We start from the raw sequence: 21,845 nt of genomic DNA on the forward strand, positions 1-21,845 counted from the left end.
TATGCTAACACATTATCTGAGATCAGCGGGGAATGTATGGGCTTTTGGTGAATGGTATTAGGATGACTGTATAGCCTGATTGGAAAAAAAAATTAGGTCCATTTTTAAAATTACCTAATAAACCAGGGTAATTTCTACAAGGATCTGAAATTTATATGCTGACAGAGATGCTAAATGGTACAACCCCCTTGAAATTTGGCATTGTCTATGTATTATGCTTTAAAATTATGTATGCATTTACTCTAAACCAATAATCCTCCTCTAAGAACTATGCCAAAGATGTACTTGTCAAACTATGGAAAGACATATGAGCAAGACTAGGAAACATAGACTCTTTTCAATAGTGAAAGACTGCAAACAGTCCAAATATCAATCAGTAGGCAATAGGTTACTAAAAATGTAGTACATCCACCCAAATGCATATGTGTACTTTGCAGAGGAATGAGGAGTATCTTTATATATACCATGAGGTGATTATCAGGATACGTTAAGTAAAAGAAATAAAATGCAACAAAAAATGTAGTCAGCCATTGTTAGAAAGTAGGGGCAGTGAACACATGTAAGTATTTGTTTATAACAGAAAAAAAGAACAAAAAGTAATCCATGTAATTTAAATCTTGGTGGTTACGGCAAGGATAGAGGAAACTAGACAACTTTAAAAACCTCCAGAACATCTCTCAATTCTGTCCACTAAAAAGGTCTGGAAACAATAACCCAGCCTGATTGGTAATGACCCTGACACTACCGTCCCCAGCATTGAAAGGAACCAGGGATCCTTGAAGAAATGTCTGTTCCCAAATCTGGGGCTGACAGTGTTCCAGATGAGCCCTAGAATATTTTGTCAAACCAGAAAGCAAAGAATTTGTCAAAGATCACTAGCGTCCTTTCAGAGAGTGAAAAAGTGTCATTAAGACTCTAGAACTCTTCACCAATTTAAAGGAAATTCAGAGGTCAGAGAAACATGTTAAAGGATACCATAGAATCCTGTGGTGAATACAACAGGATGAGTGACCTGGTCTCTTCAACAAGTGATTTACAATGATATGGACGGACTTCCCTGGTGGTCCAGTGGCTAAGACGTCACACTTCCAGTGCAGGGGGCCCAGGTTTGATCCAAGGTCAAGGAACTAGATTCCATGTGCTGCAACTAAGACCCAGTGGAGCCAAATAAATGTTTTTCTTTATTAAAGCAAAAATATGGAGAGGGAAACAGAATTAGAGGAGACTTTAAAGAAATATAACCAATTATACTATATGGACTTTGAGTTCAGTTCAGTTCAGTTGCTCAGTCGTGGCTGACACTTTGCGACCCCATGAACCACAGCACACCAGGCTTCCCTGTCGATCGCCAACTCCGGGAGTTCACTCAAACTCATGTCCATTGAGTCGGTGATGCCATCCAGCCGTCTCATCCTCTGTTATCCCCTTCTCCTCCTGGACTTTGCTAAGTCACTTCAGTCGTGTCCGACTCTGTGCGACCCCATAGACGGCAGCCCACCAGGCTTCCCCGTCCCTGGGATTCTCCAGGCAAGAACACTGGAGTGGGTTGCCATTTCCTTCTCCAATGCATGAAAGTGAAAAGTGAAAGTGAAGCCACTCAGTCGTATCTGACTCCAGCGACCCCATGGACTGCAGCCTATACCGTCCATGGGATTCTCCAGGCAAAAGTACTGGAGTGGGGTGCTATTGCCTTCTCCGTCCTGGACTTTAGTACATCCTAATTCAAATATGGGAAAATGTTTTGAAAATTATAATGTAATCTGGAGTTGTAAATATTTAATGGTTTTAAAGAATTGTTACCATTTTAGTGTGATGATCGTATTGTGGTTTTATGTAAAAAAGAAAGGAGTCCTTATCTTTTAGAGATAAACTGAAATACAAGGACTTCCCTGGCAGTTCAGTGGTTAAGACTCCACGTGTCAAATGCAGGGGGCATGAGTTTGACCCCCCCCTTCAGGGAACTAAGATCCCATGTACCTCATGGTGAAGCCAAAAAAAAAAAACAAAAAACCACAGATAAAATAATATGTGGTGTTTGTTATGAGGATATTGTTGGGGATTTAAATATAACAATGTTATTTTACATAAAATAATGTAAATGATCATTGCTGCTTGGTGATGGATGCATCATTTTATATATATATATATATATATATGATTTTGTACTTCTGTTTATTTAAAAAAAATCATCAATACTAAAAGATGGGAAAACAAAAACAATCACAGTTTTTGAAGTCACACAGTGCTGACTGACTCTTAATAGCTGTGTTAGATAATTGACAAGCATTGGTTTCCCTTTCAATAAACTCAGTTGCTGTGGGGATTAAAAAATTTTGTGTTGGTAAAACACAAAAGAAAATAAGTGCTCAGTAAATTATAGCTATTGGTATTTTTATTTTGATAAATAATAATGACATGAACATCATCTGTGCAGATTTCTACAGTATTTCAGTTTCCTATGTATTTAAAATAGTTTAATTTTTAGAGCAATTAAATGTTTGATTGAGAGAAGTTTTGTATTTGTATACATGTATGCATGTATACATGATTGAATTTTCTACAAATTTCTTAGTATTAAGTGTTTATAATTTCTTAGTATTATACACATTTATCTGTGTCCCTTATATGATATATTCAAAGTTAATTTAAAAATAAGAGTGGAGTATGTTAGGGAAAACTTGACCAGAGAGATTATAGTATAGTATGTTGCCCTGCTATGCCTTAAAGAGGGGAAGATTGTCTGGAGTCATCTGTTCATAAAGGAATCTAAATAGCAAGATACGCAGAGTAAAGGCGGACACCATTTTGCTTGTAGCATTAGATATGTGAGCTGGCTACTTGTCTTATGGTTGGTTGTAATATTTGCAAAGAACCTTACTTCTTAGGAGGGTTTGCAATTATTAGAAACATGGGTTTTTATTTGACACTTGTGGAAGATAGCTTAATGACATTAGCCACCCAACCCCCACCAAAGACCTCCACAAACACATCTTTAGTTGAGCAAGTTGAATTTATTATTCAGTGAGAAAGTATACACAGCGAAACCATGGGACCTGTCACTTAGAGGGTGTTAGCATGGGCTGCCATCTGTGGGGTCACACAGAATCGGACACGACTGAAGCAACTTAGCAGCAGCAGCAGCAGCAGCAGCAGCATGGGCTTATTTTAGCATTGGCTGTGTTAGGTAATTTGGGGGAAGGTTAAAAGAAAGAGTAGTAATGCTATGATCAGATTTCCTAAGAAGTTTACCTAGAAGGAGGGAAGACCAGAATTAGGCCAAAACTGTATTTGGTAAAGAAGCTGTAGTCATTCATATTAGCCAGGGTAGAGTTTAGTCATTTTATGGTTTGGGTAGTATTTACAGGTTTTTTTGTGTTTAGTCATGGAATGATTTTATTTTTGCCTTGATCACCATGATCCACAAGAGTGGCCTTGTCTGAAGTTCATGTTTAACAAGGGAACACTGAGGCCCAGCTCTGAGTGGCAGTCTGGCTCCTAGATGTCAGAAGTAGTTGTTCTTTTTCTCCCAATTAAAAAAATATAAAGAAAAGAAAATTTTCTTTATATTCAGGAATGCAACATTATTGCTAAAAAGGTTTTGTATTTGAATGATAATTGAGTTTATATATAAAGAACTTGTTTCATAAATGGAGTTTTAAAATGTAAAAATAGCCAAAACTTTACTCCTTAAAAAAATTTATGCAGTCTTTTTAAAAAATTATTTTAGGGCATTGCTAAGATTTAATCATATTTGTGTTTCCTAGATATTTCCAACTCCAGGCCATCCAAAAATGATTTATAGCTCCACAAACTTAAAGACACCTTCAAAACTTTGTTCAGGATCAAAATCTCATGATGTCCAAGAAGTTCTTAAAAAGAAGCAGGTAACAATCTTGATTTTTCCTCTCCTCAAAAGGAAAGGATCTATTCTTAAGTGATTGTATTAATAATTTGAACAATTCAGTGTTGTTATGGAACTACTATAATGTTTATTTAACTGCTGCTTGATGCATTGTATACTTGAAAAATGTTTTGCAGTTAGTTGCCTTAGTACCTACATCAAGCACAAGGAAAGAATTTTTTTTTCTATATAAAAATTAAAGACACTGAGTGAGTTGACCTTTTTTTTCTTTTTTTCCTGCAAGGGAGAGAAAAGGGCGAGAAACATATTTTTGTTTCATTATTTTCTCTTAATTTCTGTCTGGCTTTGTACACTAGATAAAGTTTCACATGAAGTATAACAATTATCATTTTAGATTTAAACTCACATAGTTTTTCAAATAAAATAGATGTTTATATATATATTATCTAAGTATAATTAAAGATTTAATTAACAGAGGGGTCAGAGACAACATTTTCCAGATAGATTTTGCTATAATTTCTAACGTAGAGCTGCATCTCACATTTTTAGACTTTAAACTTCAAAAATAAGGATTTGACTTATTACATGGGGAGGTGAAAACAGCTCTTGTTTTTCTTTGTGTATGCATTCAGGTCTTTTAAGTGAATAAACCTCATAGATACTGCTAATTTGTGTTCAGTATTTGAAATGTTAAAGTACAATTAAATTTAAAAAACCTTTAAAATAGGTTTAAAGGTTTCATATCTGGTCAGCTATTTTTTGATTAGGAGGAAGGGCTGTCTTGTGTAAGGGATGACTCATGGGAGATGAGTTGAGATTATAGTAGCCTTATGTATCATTGGCAAACTTCTAAGGAAAAAATTAGTAATGAGAAACTTACCTGTCCATACAGGAAGCAATGAAGCTACAACAAGATATGAGGAAAAAGAGGCAAGAAATGTTAGAGAAACAAATAGAATGCCAAAAGGTAAGACAAACATTCATTATTTGCTAGCTGGAATTGATGTACAGAATGAATTTTCCAAAGATACTCCCCCCAAAATCTTCAAGGTTATTTGTATTAGAATTTACTAAGCATAGTTTTACTTTTTTTTGTTTATTTTATAGATGTTAATATCCAAGCTAGAAAAAAACAAAAACATGAAACCAGAAGAGAGAGCAAATATAATGAAGACTTTGAAAGAGCTTGGAGAAAAGATCTCACAATTGAAAGATGAGTTAAAAACATCTTCTGCAGTCTCCACACCATCTAAAGTAAAGACAAAAACAGAGGTAATTGCATTTTTCTTTCAGTATAGGCTTATTGAACATTTGTGGTGTGCTTGGCAACTTTGAAAGTACAGTGGAACCTTAAGTGACTAGTGTGAGACACTAGCAACAATTTTTTTTTAATATTTCTGTAAATGCTATGTACTCCCTTTGAAAGAAATGATACTACCCAGTTTGAACAAAGATATATTTTTAACTGAAATGTTTTTGTTCTTCATGCTGAGGATGTAACTGCTAGAGTGATGACAAGCAAAGAGACATTTCCTCTTTTCATCAATTCTTTCCATAATTCTTCAATTACATTGTAATACAGCTATCTTTTTTAATAGTCCGAAGATAGCATTGACTTTAGTATGGGTAAAAATATGGCTTTTTATTGAAAACAATAGTCAAAAGTTCTAGATCTATTTAAGTCTAATTTTGTTAATTTCTATTTGTTTCCTTACTGTAGGAGAATGTTTGCTTTTACACTGAGGTTCTATCATTATTCTACAGGTCTGTAGTAGGATTTTAGGTAAATCTGCAGCCCTTTGAGAACTAGAGGGCTTCCCTGGTGGCTCAGATGGTAAAGTGTCTGCCTGCAATGCGGGAGATCTGGGTTCAATCCCTGGGTCAGGAAGATCCCTTGGAGAAAGAAATGGCAACCCACTCTAATACTCTTGCCTGGAAAATTCCATGGACTGAGGAGCCTGGTAGGCTGCAGTCCATGGGGTCGCAAAAAGTTGGACATGACGGAGCGACTTCACTTGAGAACTGGGAATAAATTTGTCACATATATAGAATGTAAATTTTTATATACAGCATTATATTGCATTTGAAATGGTGGTTTTCTTTTTTTTTTTTTTTTGGTTTTCTGTTAGTAAAAGAATGTGAATTGTTTCTTTAAGATTATATTTTACACATTGTCAACTATATAATCCAATAAAATTTTGTTTAAAATATTAACTTATGATTAAAAAAAGACTGCTTTTGCTTTTAAAATATGTAATAAAAATGTTATTTTTAATTGAAGCTTCCCCAATTATGGAAAGAACATTTAATTATAGAAATTTAAGAGAATATGGGGGAAGAAAATCTCTCAAAGTCACACCAGCTAAAGACTGATAATTTGTTCCTTTAAAAAAGAAAAAGAGTGGCAATAGTTATAGGGTTCAGATCTGAAAGCAATGATTATAACTGTTATATTTGTATTATTAGTGAATTTTTACCATATAATTTATTTTATACCATTGTGTTTCAGTTATGATGCTTTATTATGTGATAATCATTCTCAACTCCCTCATCTCAGATGACTGTTTCCAGTGTCTGATTTTTAGGCCATCTTAAGCATATTGTAATACTACTTGCTTATTAAGCAGTAATACTTTTTATTGTTATTACTGATAACATTATACTCTACATGTTTTCAATATTATATCTGTCAAGCTTACTTTCCTTAAAACACCAGAAGAGATTTCATGCTTTCACATTTACCCAGAAGAGATCTGTGTCATTCTAAAAGTTTAATATTCTGAACAAGATTTTGTAAGTTGTCTAAAAAATACATTTTTACTCTTAAATTTTCCACAGGCCCAAAAAGAACTATTAGATACTGAACTGGACCTTCACAAGAGGCTATCCTCAGGAGAAGACACAACAGAGTTACGGAAAAAACTCAATCAGTTACAGGTTGAGGTGAGATTAAGAGGAATTACCTATTACAGTTAACATCTCAAAAAATAGTTTCCCTCTCTTTTCCAAGGTTTAGTCTGACATTGTATATTATATTCTGTCTTTTGTTATTCAGGCTGCACGATTAGGTATTTTACCTGTGGGTCGAGGAAAGACCATGTCCTCTCAAGGTCGAGGGAGAGGCCGAGGCCGTGGAGGGAGAGGAAGGGGTTCACTAAATCACATGGTGGTGGACCACCGCCCCAAAGCACTCACAGTTGGGGGCTTCATGGAGGAGGAGAAAGATGACTTACTTCAGCATTTTTCAGTAAGTTTTTAAAGTACTAAATGCTAACTATAAAATCATTGTATTCAGCATTTCCTTGCTGCCTTCTGGATAAATGTCAAATGTTTTATAGATTAGAAAATTAAATTGTAAAGTCATGGATATTAGCACATTCCTGTTAATATATTTGAAGGTCAAGAAGTACCTCATGCTATATTCCATAATATTTCACATAAATGCATTTGTAGTGACAAAAGTTGCTCCAAAGGTGTATTTGATTTTTGCTTTAGGGTTTATTACATCTTTTACCAGGTGTTTACATGGCTTACCAGGTATCAATCAATGAAAATAGTCTGGGATGGAGATGAAATCCAAAGGAAAAATTTGTTAGGAGAAGTGTCATGCTTAGTTAAATTCTGTATACAGCTATGACCACTTACTTTTAGACAAACATTTGAATAAATATTTGCCACAGGTAAATGTTTCTTTTATTTTGCATATATTCTCTTTCTAACCATTCATTAATTCATTCAGTAAATATTTCCTGAGTGTTTTTTGTGCTAGAGCATTTTCATATTTCATGCATGAAATAAAGTATGTATAAAATCCCACGTGTAAAGATGGGAAAAGTGAAGCTTAAAAAAGTCAACTGAGATCATACAGGACCAAGGTGATAATACACAGTTTACTATTAACATCCAAAATCCCTATTCCTCAAACAACTTTTTTGAGAGAAAACATTTTCAGCCCTAACGGTGGTGAAGGAAATCTTACACAGCAAGACTTCACAGTATAGTTTCATTAGTTTGATGCCCATTAACCTTGTTTTGCCCTGGCCATTGGAGAATGCTAGCTTGTTATAAAATGTCCAGATTTGAGAGCCATCTTGGCTGTAGCCTGTGTACACTCGAGCCAGTTCTTTCACTAGTCTGACTATTATTTTTTTTGCAAAGTGGAAGATTGTCTTTAAGAGACTTCTTCTAGGAGTAAAGAAGGTAACAGGTGGAGGAGCACTGTACATGTGCAGGGTGTTCTTCTGGAGCCCAGGTGAACGTTGATTTTTGTCCTTCAGTGTCGATTATATAACATTTGAATCTCCTTGCCAAATAGTTGGGCGTTTAGATCCATGGCCAGCTCTGCTGAGGTGACATTAGATAATATAAAGCAGAATTTTCATAAATTTGGCTCTGCAGAAAGTTTTCGTTAAAAAAGGAGGTTATCTTGTGAGGTAGGAAGCTGCTTTGCTCTATCCTGAGGGTTACTGGAGATGTATATGTAAATGTTAAGTTTTAACCCAGAAGTCATGCTCAATTGGCTCTCTGCCCTTCTCATAAGTAGAGTCATTACAGAGTATTTATAATAACCAACTTTTACATACATACATTTTTTAAGTCTGAAATAGAACACTCTGTGCATTATGGGACATGTCCAGACGTTTGGGGAAGGAGCAAAGAAAGCCAAGGCACACGAGGCAACTTAAAGAACGAGACACTACTGTTAGTTTTGATGGTGTTTTGTAGTTTGTTTTTTGTTTTGACAGGGTGATATCAGACAGTCTTGAGTGCTAGAAAAAACTCTGATAAGAGGTACTTGGGCAGTATAGTGTGCTTTCTTTGAAAAAAAAAAAAAATACAGAAATACATATGCCTGAGACGTTATTGAAAGTAGATTTGACAGACTGACAGGGCAGCTCTTCTTTGATATTTCATATCTCACAAAGGCTAAAGTAAAATGTATGTTTTCAGTATCCTTTCAGTCCTTAATGATTGTGAAAAGCTCATGAGTGGCTATATCTGAATGAAAAGATGGTTGATGGGTTTTAGTGAAGCTATGTTGAACTGTGTCTATTTGGTTTTTTTCTTAACATTATATTTCTGAGATTTATTCATGTTATTACATGTAACAGTAGTTGGCTATTTTTATTTCTGTATAGTTTTCAGTTGTATAAATATACCACAATTTACTTTTCCGTTCTCCTATTGATAGGTATTTGGATTATTTCCATTTCATTTTTATGAACAGTGTTGCAATGAACATTGTTTTAGATGTCTTTTAATATATGTATATATTTCTGTTGATGTAGATGAAACTATTGAGTAAACTGCATCAATTTTATTAGTTTAGATTCCCATCAGTGTTGTATGAGAGTTCCTGACTTGAACTTAAAGATGTTAAAATACATCTTTATTCTACTTATTAATCTTATTTGTTGCAAGTTAGGTAGTGGGAGTTTTATATTCTTAGTTCCTGGCTACATGAAAATTAAATTTCTCCTCTTCCTTCAATAATATTAATAGAAATATAATACATTTAATGCCTTAAAATTCTTTCTGGAGGATAGAACTACTGCCTTCTTTGGAAAGCAACCCAGTTAATACAGATTAAAATTTTTATATTGCTTTTTCTTGCTAGTAAAAGCAACATATCTTTATTTTAAAATGGAAATAACAAAAGTCTAAGAACTTAATAGTGAACAGTGACCTCAATTGATTAGACTGTATTATAGAATTGAACTTTGCTAAGAGATTAGAACTTAAATGTTCTAGCCCCCTCCTTCAACCGCCTCCCTAAGGGCTAAATTTGTGAGATATGAATGTGTTCCTCAAAGGAGGAAGGGTATCTTTTCCCAGTGTTTCAAATCGTCACATTGTACACTTTAAATATCTTACAGTTTTGTCAGTTATACTTCAGTAAAACTGGAAAGAATTTAAATAATATAGGAATGAACAGAATACTGATAAAGTCTCTATAATTGGTCATATTATATGTTAAAGGATAGAGTAAGGGATGTCTATTACACAAATTAGGAGCTTCCCTGGTGGTTTGGTGCTAAAGAATTCGCCTGCCTGCCAATGCAGGAGATGCAGGTTCGATTCCTGGGTCGGGAAGATCTGGATCATTCTGGAAACAGAAATGGAAACCCACTCCATTCCATGGACAGTGGAGACTGGCTGTCTGCAGTCCATGGAGTTGCAAAAGAGTCAGACATGACTTAGTGACTGAATAATAACAACAACAAATCAACAAATTACACAAGTTGCCTTGATTTCAAGATTTATTAAGATATAATTGACATATAACACTGTATTATTTTCAGATGTACAACATAATGATTTGATATACATATATGATTACTAAAATTAGTTAGCATCTGTCGTCACCTCACATGAGAAAAAATTTTTTCCTAGTGATAAGAACTTTTAATATCTACTCACTTAGTAACTACCTAATTTTGAAAAGATGGTAAATGTAAACATTTTGACTCATGGGACATACTAAAATGAGTAATTCTGATATTCATTTTAATATGTCCCACGGGTTTTTTGTTTTCTCTTATTGAAATTTGATGGGGAAGGAAAAAAATGTTTTGTTTTGTTTTCTTTTCTTTTCTTTTTTTAAATTTTATTTATTTATTTGGCTGCTCTGGGTCTTAGTTGTAGCATGTGGGATCTAGCTCCCTGACCAGGGATCGAACCTGGGCCCCCTGCACTGGGAGCTCAGAGTCTTAGCCATTAGACCACCAGGGAAGTCCCGGAAAAAAATGTTTAGATGGTAGTAACAAGAAATACATTTGAAACTGAGTAATTTTACCCTGAGGTAGGTAGGATAGTGTTTGACTTTCCAGGTGGCTCAGTGGTAAAGAATCTGCCTACCAGTGCAGGAGACACAGGAGATCTGGGTTTGATCCCTGGTCAGGAAGATCCCCTACTCCAGTATTCTTGCCTGGAAAATTCCATGGACAGAGAAGCCTGACTGGCTACAGTCCATGAGACTGCAGAGTTGGACACAATTGAGCACGCTTGCAGAAGCAAACAAAAGCAAAACCGCAGGATCGTGTTTAGCATTTGTGGGATGCACAGATGTGCCATGGAGTGTTTGTCGTCGTATAGCATTTCAGGAGAGGAAGTGGAAACAGTTTATCAGATATGGATTGGGATAGAAGGGATGTCATGAGATGAATAGATGATTTTTAAATTATTTACATTAAAAAAAAATAATAAATTACATTTGTAGGATTGTACTCTAAATTTGTAATTATCAATGTGAAAGGTCAGTAATCATATTAAGGCAGTATTTGTTGTCCTCATCGTGATTTTTCTAAGTAGAATGACTGTATATAATTCATCTTCCAAACCAAGACAAATCTTAAAATTTATGTGGCATCAGCATTAATTATGGATTATCCTGGGAAAGCCAGACATGTTTTTCTAATTAAAAAGAACATCGCTTTTTCTAGCTCTCATTGGAGGTTATTTGTAGATCCATTTTAACAGATTTTTTTCCCTTCAAATAATCATTAAACTTTTTTTTTTTTTTTTTGCTTTTTCCATGATCCAGCGGATGTTGGCAATTTGATCTCTGGTTCCTCTGCCTTTATTCAGCTTTATATCTTAAATATATGTGTATCTGTGTCAACAGGTAGATAGGCAATTACTTTATTATTTACATTGAAGAAGTTGTACTTCATAATATTTAAGCTCTGAAATTGGACTATTTAGATATGAACACCTGTCTTATTGACTGAGCTGTGCAATCTTGTGCCAGATTAAACTTTTAATAGCACACAATTTGAAGAAATCATTAGTAAATGTGAGAACAAACTCTTGTGTTCTAAAATCTATTTTAGCCTGCAAACCAAGGGTCAAAATTCAAAGACCGTCGGCTACAAATATCATGGCACAAGGCCAAGGTGCCTTCTGTATCCACTGAGACTGAGGAAGAAGAAGTCAAGGAGGAGGTAAATTTAACAACTGAAAATAAAAGAGTTGAATTAGATTGTTTTCCAGTTATATGCTTTTCTTGACATTAAAGTAAATAAATTTTAAAATACATAATGAGTTTTTTCATGCATGTGATTAACACTAGTCTAGAAGTTTATTAAAGAGTCAGGACAGGTGCAGAAATGAAAAAGCTCTTTTGGGGATTATTTTCTGTTGTAGGAGAAACTATTCTTTCTTTAAAATTTGCATTTATTTTGGCTTTATTGGGGCTCTGGACGTTTTTATTTTGGTAAATAAAGATGTGGATTAAGGGAACAGTTAAATTGTATCTGGTTGTTTTAGTTTTCACTTATTCAAGTTCCATAAGTAATAGATTTGAGTTTCTTATTTTCTATGTATAGTTCATTAAAGTGAGAGTGTAAAGAAGTTGGACATAAGAGGAAAGAATAGCAAAACCATGGACTTAAATATATAAATATTAAACAGCTTCTTAAAACAATGGGGACTAATATTGCTTTTTTACTCCTATATTTCTAGTTAGTTTCTTAAAGTAGACACTTTAGGGAGCATTGCTTGCAAGTTGTTCCTCTTTCATTGTAATTTTGATTTTAAAAGATAGCAAGCATTTATGGCTGATCAAGAGTTTTCCTGACCAAATGGGTAATTAATCAGCTTCTTAAAACAATGGGAACTAATATTGCTTTTTTACCCCTATATTTCTAGTTAGTTTATTAAAGTAGACACTTTAGGGAGCATTGCAAGTTATTCCTCATTCGTTGTAATTTTGGTTTTAAAAGATAGCAAGCATTTATGGCTGATCAAGAGTTTTCCTGACCAAATGGGTAATTTTACCTACAGCAGAAAATTTTACACAAGCAGAAACTTTTCCTTTGTTAAGAACAGAAAAATCTTGGTATTTTGGGAATGTCTGTAGATACTTTGTAATGTTTATAAGATTTTAGATTTTTATGGTAGATTTAGAATATCAGTGTCATAGGAAAGTTATATTCTTCCCTCACAAATAATTGGCTCTTAGAGGAAAAACTCTGGAGAAGGCGATGGCACCCCACTCCAGTACTCATGCCAGGAAAATCCCATGGACGGAGGAGCCTGGTGGGCTGCAGTCCACAGGGTCGCACAGAGTCGGACACGACTGAGCGACTTCACTTTCACTTTTCACTTTCCTGCATTGGAGGAGGAAATGTCAACCCACTCCAGTGTTCTTGCCTGGAGAATCCCAGGGACGGGGAGCCTGGTGGGCTGCCGTCTATGGGGTCGCACAGAGTCAGACACGACTGAATCGACTTAGCAGCAGCAGCAGCAGAGGAAAAATTCAGAAGTTCAGGTGGTTATTTATTTTTCTCACTTTTAAGATAATAGAATAAAATTAATCAAAAACGTGTCATAGATACCACCCCCAACTCAACATTTATATGTTTTTTAATTTTCCTGATGATATTAGAATGGAAGTCTTCTCCTATTAAACTAACAAAATTAACAAGGGAGACAAATATATATATATATATATTTTTTTTTTTTTTAATAACATTTTTAGTTTTTCTTGCCCCTAAAAATACTTGGGCTTCCCTGGTGGCTCAGATGGTAAAGCATCTGCCTGCAATGTGGAAGACCCAGGTTCAATCCCTGGGTTGGGAAGATCCCCTGGAGAAGGAAATGGCAGCCCACTCCAGTACTCTTGCCTGGAAAATCCCACGGACAGAGGAGCCTAGTAGGCTACTGTCCATGGGGTCGCAAAGAGTCAGACACACTGAATGACTTTACTTACTTACTTACTAAAGATACTCTATGAGTTTATCACTTGTAAATCCAGTCTGGGCATTGTATACTAGTCTGTTTGTTCTTCGGCCTAAAAAGTATTCTACTTAGTTTTCTTGTGCCACTGAGCAGATTTTACCCTCTTTTTTTTCAGGAAACAGAAACCTCGGATTTGTTTTTGCATGATGACGACGACGAAGACGAAGATGAATATGAGTCTCGTTCGTGGCGAAGATGAAATCTGATGCGACTTGTATAATTTTTAGGAATATTGTTTAGAAGAACAACTTTTTAAAATTATTTAAAGAAGTCAATGAGCCAAAAAAAAATGTTTTTTTTTTATTTTTCTTTTCAACACAGTAGGTGTAAGGACAGCAAGTTTGCTATTTAAATACATCTCATAACTGTTCATGATATTAAAGCACCAAAGGCCTAGTGACTTTTACACAGTTGTGAAGATCCACAGGAATGACATGGATAATCTCTAGAGCCTTATTTTCCACACCACCTGTTTTTGTTTCTATTGGTGTTGGATTATGATGTAAATGACAGGGTGTTCAGAAATTTTATTTTGGATTATAATCTGCTGATAAAATTTCATTAAATGTCAAATCGCCTGGAATCTCTTAACTCTCAGCTATTATGGATGGGTCGTCAGACAGTAGGAGATACTTGTAATTAAAATACCCTTTGGCTTTCAAGAGTTGTCTTGGAAGAAAAGTAAATTTACTTTTTTTTTTATTGAGGTGGAGCCCGACTTATATTCAGTCTAAATTTGGGGGGGATTTAATATGCAGCAGTGAGTACTATTTTAGTGTTAATCATAACTGTTCTTCAGTGCTAGGCAGGCTCTGTGGTATTTCCATTCTGTCATCACATTAACTCTTCTGAACTTCTGCTACTGAGTTTTAGTTTGCTTTGAAATTATCAAGCATTGGTTCAGTTGTGTTTTGTTTTTTTTTTTTTATGTTTTCAGACTATAAAAAAGGCTTTTATCTGTTGCCCCTTTCTCATCCCCATATCCCCATTTTCTTTCTTCTGTCTTTTTATTAATAGCCTGACTTACCCATTACTGAGATAAGTGATTCTTTGGGGCCATCAAAAGTCAGTCCCCAATAAAAAGTTTAAACCAGCACCTTGATAAATAAGTGATATTTTGATGAGAATGATGGAAGGATTTGTGGGGAGAGTCACCAGCTTTTTTTTTAAGCTTCACTTCAGTTAATAGTTATGCAAAAGGGTTTAAAAGTGTCTGAAATGCTTTTCCTAAATTTAAACCATGATGGTGAGGTGACTGGGGGTAGGTTGGGGGTGGGATGGGGTAGGCGGATGGTTATGCTAGTAATAAATGGGAGTCATAACTTGACTTTGATCAGATGACCTTATATTTTCATAATTTTGTAGCTTGTTGCTATTCATGAACATAAGCATCTTTCAGTAGACAGTTTCCTTCACTGTGTGCATTTTTACTGTACACTGTATAGAGTAGAGTATCTGTTAAGTAAAATATATCTGTAAATTTATGTCCTTGTGTTCTGAATGTTAGATGGAAAAGCAGAGGAGCAACACTACACTGTATTGACCCCTGGGGAAATAAAATTATTAATGTAAATAGGATATCACTTTTTCAAGGATATACACATCTATGTTTTTATAATATGTGTGGTGTGAAAATTTGAAACCTTCTGTTGGCTTCAGAAGGTTCTTGGTGATCACCATGTAAAGGATTTTGTTTCCTGAGGTAAAGACTTTCTCACAGTAGAAACTATTCACTAAGAAATTTAAAACCATCAGGACTCTAGATTTTTTTGGCTATGAGAAATTAAATCCCACATGCTGATTATCTTTCCTCTTCTGTATATTTTCCTGGAATGATGTGTCAAACCAGGATCATTTTTAAGTTTTTATGTAATTTTCCCTTCATAATGGACTTCCTCTTTCTAGGTTATTACTATATTTCTGATAACACAAAGCTTATAAGAGAAGGAAAACATCACAATGGGGTACTAGAATAAGCAATCTTGCTCCTTCTTCCTCCATCATCTCTAATGAAATTTTCTTAATGTCTGTGGCTCAGTCAGTATATATTTTGAAAGATTCATTGTGGTGAATATTTTGAGTCCTGACAGTTTAAACGTGATAGAGGGAACAAAGGATTTATATATTTTTTGTACAAAGTTTTTTCTTAAACTGTATAATTTTGTAAATAATTTGTTTGGTTTTTTTTGTGTACTAAAACTACCAGCGTATAGATTTCAATAAGAATTGTTGTATTTTTGTATTTGGAAACTGAAAATTACAGTAAATTAATGGAGCTGTAAGAAAATTTTCAGTAGACTGACAGTTCAGCAGAATGAGATTCCTTTTCATATGATTTTTTTTTAACCTAAAATTGACATCTTATTACACTCTCAGTACAGACAGAGTTAAGGATTTGTTTGATTTTTAGTTCTTGGGGGAGATGGGGTGAAAGAGAAGGATGTTAAAGTGAAGAATAAATAGACACTTTTTCCAGTAAGTTTTTAAGCCCTTTAAAACTTAGTTTTTGATACACCTTAAATAGGACTAAAATGCTTTCAAAATGTCATTTCTAATGTTTGACTCTCAAAAATAATTCAAAATATGCATTGAATATTGGAAAATTTAAGGTTAGCATAAACTAGTTGAATGTATGTATGTTTTCCTTTAGGGCTGAGGTCCCAAACCATTAGAATTTCTCTTAAAAGCGAGTAAACATGATTTGTTTTCTTGGCATCTTCACTTACAGAAATAACACATACCATCTGAGGCAAATTCTGTTCTTTTGAATGTGTATGACATCTTTCTAAGTAGCTATTAAGCAATAACAACCACCAACCTGACTTGGTCAACTTGGTTTTACTAGTGGCTTACTGCCCAGGCTTAAAAAGGTAACCCCGGGGAATGTAGAATTTCCCTCAGTTTCTTCATGTTGTAACATTGAGAAAATATTGTCACTAGCTAAGGTGATAAATTGGAAAACGTCTTGTGGGTGGAAAAAGAAAGGTCCATGGTATGGATCATTATTTAAAAAAAAAAAAAAAGAAAAAAATCATGTGAAAAGGAATAGTGGTTCCTCTTGATGTATAGTATGCCTGTATTATAGTTTTTACAAAATTGTGAACTTGTGTAATAGTATAATAGGAGATATTGTTGAATTTCTAACTGTTTATACATTTAAATTCATATATGTAATGTTTGTTTTATCAATTACAATCTGAATTTCTAAGAAGCATGTTGACTTTTGCAATAAAGATGCAATATGGAATGGTTCACAATTGGGAAAAAAGAAAGAAAAAAACTAAAAGTTACAAATTTAAAAGAATTTGCAAAATTTATGAACCATTCCAAAAATTATAACAATCACCAAAAGAGCTGTAATTCTGGCTTGTTCTGGAAAGAAAGAAAATGTGTGTGTATGCTTGCTCGAGTGAGAATGAATGAGTGATGGATATGTATGTGTGTTTTATGTTGAGTTCATGTACATGGGAGAATGTCACTCAATCTGAATTTGGGTACCAAAATCACTGGCTATTAAATATTCAGTAGAATAACTCCTTTGATAGGTAGAGTGGTCTTGCAAACAAAAGGGAAGGGCATTAAAGTGTTACAAGTAAACTTGATAGCGTAGTTCTCTGTTCATGAATGGGTCTTGGTATCCCAGATAAAAGCACAAACTATTTTATAAAAGCAGTTATTTTAGTATTATCTTGAGGATATTCAAGATGCCAACAAACAGTAGGAAGGATATTTCCCATAAGCACAATAGAGAGAAAAGAAAGAACACCTTGAATTTACAGTATAGTAATTGTGATGGCTATTTAGTGAGGAATAACAAGAGAAGGAGTGGTCTTAATCAAGAGGACTGGGTGGTGATGGGAAAAGGAAGTATATCGCTTGGGCTCCCATTTTCTTATTTTAAAAACTGCTTTTTGTATACAGTTCCCTCCAAATGTTTATTCATTGTCCAAGAAGAGTCGTTCTTCAAATCTCAGTTTATACAGGAAAATACTAAAGAATGGGAGTAAATTTCATTTTCCTTCTTTTCAAATAAACAGTTTTATCCATATTTTATGAATTAAGTAGCAAATAAGCTGTGTTGCCATTTGTTTTGAATAGATTATAATTTATCCAGTATATGTTTATGGTAAACACTAGTCTGAGGCTTTTGGGAGAGGGCAAGCATAATTCTGAACATAGTTAAATTTGTTTAATAGTAACAAGTCAAACATTTTACTAAAATGGAGCTCTCATTAAATTACTGGCTTTATTTGAAGTTTTTACTAATTTCGATGTAAATTATTCTAAAGCCAAGGATACATTTTGAATTGCAAACCCCATTGTAGTATCTAGGCTGGGTCTAGTTATGTTCCAATAAAGATGAGTGTGTATGTCAGCCCATGGGATCATTTTAAGATGCGCCAGGTTTGCTTTAAATGAACCAAAATTTTGCAAGTCAGACCTGTCCATTTTGTATCACTTTTAGTCTCCAAGATTATTTGAGGAGCCAACCTACACTGACTAAAAAAAAAAAAACCAAAACTGTGCTTCTAATTGATGTGTTATGAATCACCTTCATTTATGCTAAATTGATTTACTGCCAAGTGATCTCCTTTCTACAGGATCATCTACCATTTACCTGGTTCTGTAATCAACCTTAGGTTTACTAAACCATCCCAAACACTCTGAGATGGGTGACCTGATATAGGTGAAATTAAGGTCAGAATAGTGGTTGATGATTGTTTGCAGGATATTTGTGGTTTTAGTCTCCTCTTAGGCTTCTGCAAAAAATCTGCAAAGATTTTTTTTTTTTTTTCCTTCAAATTTTTATTTTGAGTTGTGGTAGTCAGGAGAAGGCAATGGCACCCCACTCCAGTACTCTTGCCTGGAGAATCCCAGGGACAGGGGAGCCTGGTGGGCTGCCGTCTATGGGGTTGCACAGAGTCGGACACAACTGAAGCGACTTAGCAGCAGCAGCAATCAGGAAGCATGATAAACATTGTTACTTTTTCTTTGTATTTATATTTTTCCTTTTATGAAAGAGAAGCAAGGAAAGAATGCCCTAGCCTAGTAGCCTATTAGTTTGTTCTCAATAGAAGCCTGTATTACCTACAGCACTTGAGTTTTCTAATCACTTCATAGAGTTCTATTACTTTGATATGTGACCCCTTAGTTCTTAAAACAGTTGAGTTGAGGTAATGGTTAGTACTTGATTGTTCAAATTTTTTGCTCTTCACTCAAACCTTTCTTGGGGAGTAGGATTATGGGAATAAGCCTTTTAGTTGCCTGGCTGCATTTCTGTTAATTTGAGTTTTCAACACTGCTTTGTGAAAATCTCATAAAAGTGAATGTCTTGTTAACAAGACTAAAGTCCTTGTGATTCTGTCTCTTAGTTTGCCCCCAAACAGCTGCTTTTGTGAGATACTTATTATTTCTCTTAATTTTAAATTAAACAAGAAGGGCTAAGGTTGACCTTGCCAAGTTAATATGTTTTTTTGAGGCTGGTATAACTTCAAGGTTGAGGCTGTGCCCATGTTTAGTTTCAGTTCTTAGACCAAAGGCTGCTGATTTATCTGTATAAGCGACTGTTCCTATAAACAGTCAAGTTCTAGTTCCTGAACACCCTCCATCAAAAGGCTTACTGTATTTATTTACTGTAAAACTCAAGATTTTAACATTTAAAGCCTGTAGGGGGCTCCAGAAGGCAAAATTTAGTTAGCCTTAGAGCAGTAACATAGCAATTCAAGAGTGGAAAACATTGTGCAGGGCAACCCAATATATATGTACATACATGCCAATCAAAAAGTTTACCAGACAGTGCTTGCCCTTACAATTTTATATGCACCTGATATTTTTTTCTATTGTCAGGACCCACTATTTTGCTTTCAGAACTGCAGTTGGAAAACACTAGCCTATTAAGTGGCAGGGTGAATTGCATTTTTAAATCCCTCTTCCTGTGACATTGTCAATACGATTTTGAGTATAAATGATAAAATATTACCTTCTGTGCTTTGTTTGGAAAAGTAGTCTGGGGTCTGAAGTTGACCTTTAGTCTAAAAATTAAAGATAAAAGGAACTTCCCTGGCAGTCCAGTGGTTCTGACTCCACACTTCCACAGCAGGGGGTATGGATTGGATCCTTGTTGGGGAAATAAGACCCTGCATGCCTCAAGGTGCAGCCAAAAATAAATTTTACAAAATGAAGGTGAAAATAATGTATACATCAGTCTCTTTATTGATTACTTGGTGCTCTTGAGCATGAAATTACTTCATAGTTTTTAATTTTTGTAATAGACAACTATGAGTGACTTTTAAAATTTTCCTGTAGTTTTATATTTTTGTCATTGTTTACCCTGGGAACGAAGTAGAATACTAGAATATTGGTGCTACTTTTTATGAAATTTAAAGCAATTTTCAAGAATTAATTATGTTAAAAACACAACTGCCCATGAAGTCCATATTACTACAAATACTTAGTGTCTGTGAATCAAGAAAAGATTATTTGGCTTTGGATTTAATTTTGCACTGAGAGTTCGCCTTAGCTAAAAATCATTAAAAACAAACCAGGTTTGATAGCTCTGTGAGAAAACTGTACATATTCCAAAATTGAATTTTGGAATTGAATTTCACCCTTTTAAAACATATTCTCCTGTAGGTTCATAAGAAGTAGGAAATATTGATAAACCCCTATCTAAGAAAGAAGTGGGGCTTCCTTTGTGGCTCAGCAGTGAAGTTGCCTGCCACTGCAGGAAATGCAAGAGACCAGTCCTTGGGTAGGGAAGATCCCCTGGAGAAGGAAATGGCAAGCTACTCCGCTGTTGTTGCCTGGGAAATCCCATGGACAGGAGCCGGGCAAGTAAGACACGACTTAGCGACTGAACAACAGAAACAACAAATTGTCTGAGCCTTCCTAAAGCATAAAGGGAAAGATGGAGAACATGTCAGTGAGAAGTTTGCCATGTTTTCAGAAATCCATAGAAGAAAACCATTATCTGCAAAGTAATGAAATCAACACAGATCATGGAAAATACCTTACTGGTACATTTCAGTATTTCTACCTTCTTGTCCCTGTGCAATCCTTTTTGGATTCCTTAAGCAATAAAACTTGACTTTCTCTGATAAGTGGTGCCAAGTAATTATTTTCTATTAAACTGGCTGATAAACTATTCACTTCGGTGAATTCAATTCAGTAGATGTGTTGAAGGCAGACTGTGAACCGGATCATTGTTCAGTAGTTTGCCTGCACTCTGCTTGAAGCAGCCCTTTGAAAAAGGTGCTCCCTTGTCCCCTTGGGCCTTGGAAAACTGAGTTTATAAGAGATTAAGTGGCTTCCCCGAGGTCACACAGCCTGTAGTGGTGGGACCAGGATTTGAACATGGGTCTGACCCCCCTGTGCATGTGTTTAACCTCTCTGCTCTGCTGCTTCTAATAAAATGGGATATTGCAAGTCTGTGGAATGTCACTGGTCTTTTTTATTAGTGTCTGTCAAATACTGCCATTCTGGCTCCATCTAGCTCATCTGCCTTGGATTGGAACCAGGCTCCCTTGGGGAGCAATGCTGTTTTTAGGTAGTATATTGGAAACCACAGAGCATAGTGTTTATAGATGCTAATTTGTGGGGAAGCATTTTAAAGTAATAATTTTGTGACCTCCATAATGTACAGCCAGCCAATTTGATACATTTGACAATAATTTGGCTATATCATAACCTATGTTTATTTTATTTTCAATTTTATCTTAAATATTTTCCCTGTGGCAAACAGAATTATGATAATCTTGGAGTGTTTCTACCTTGCTTCTTTGTGTTTTTTCAATATTTCTGGTGCCTTCCTTTTAACCTTAGCATTAAAAAAATCATGGTGTACATAAATAAGTTTATATGCTTTAATTTAATGATGTTTTCATATAGTATACTGAATCTTCTAGACAGAAAGTGCTGAGAATAGCAGTGTGTGTTCATAGTTATGTTTATGCCATAGATTTTTTGAAAAGAGTATATTCTCAGTGAATAAAACTGATGTTCATGTCACTGTTCTATTGTTTATGGAGTTATTTTTTTTACATGTTCAGATTTCTTGTTTTAGTAATGTCATTCTGAATCCTGTGGATTTCTAATTTTAGCTATGTTGGCAACCATCAGGTGTTTGTTGGCTACTAATGATATGGTAGTAATTGTCATCGGCAAAAAGGAAAAGATGTTAGCACCCCTGGGAGAAAGGGAGTTTTTCATTTTTCAACAGCCCATGAGAAAAGTAGACATGTTC

At 34.9% G+C, this 21,845-nt stretch overlaps 1 protein-coding gene across 4 annotated transcripts in view; it reads left to right on the top strand.

Annotated features, from left to right (window-relative positions):
* The window catches only part of RBM27 (RNA binding motif protein 27), a 65,474-nt gene extending 43,864 nt beyond the window's left edge, over positions 1–21,610 (top strand). For 3 of the 4 annotated variants that reach the window (XM_005209576.5, XM_024994218.2, XM_024994219.2), the window contains 7 exons: positions 3,765–3,884; positions 4,755–4,829; positions 4,970–5,134; positions 6,701–6,805; positions 6,918–7,109; positions 11,695–11,805; positions 13,719–21,610. In XM_005209576.5, coding sequence (XP_005209633.1) covers positions 3,765–3,884; positions 4,755–4,829; positions 4,970–5,134; positions 6,701–6,805; positions 6,918–7,109; positions 11,695–11,805; positions 13,719–13,802 — 852 coding nt within the window. In that variant the 3' untranslated portion in view covers positions 13,803–21,610. The remainder of the gene's footprint in view (positions 1–3,764; positions 3,885–4,754; positions 4,830–4,969; positions 5,135–6,700; positions 6,806–6,917; positions 7,110–11,694; positions 11,806–13,718) is intronic. The other variant, NM_001193172.1, reaches the window with a different exon arrangement.
* Positions 21,611–21,845: the final 235 nt, after the last annotated feature.

Source organism: Bos taurus, chromosome 7 (genome assembly GCF_002263795.3).
Source record: "Bos taurus isolate L1 Dominette 01449 registration number 42190680 breed Hereford chromosome 7, ARS-UCD2.0, whole genome shotgun sequence".
In the NCBI taxonomy this organism is placed as follows: Eukaryota; Metazoa; Chordata; class Mammalia; order Artiodactyla; family Bovidae; genus Bos; species Bos taurus.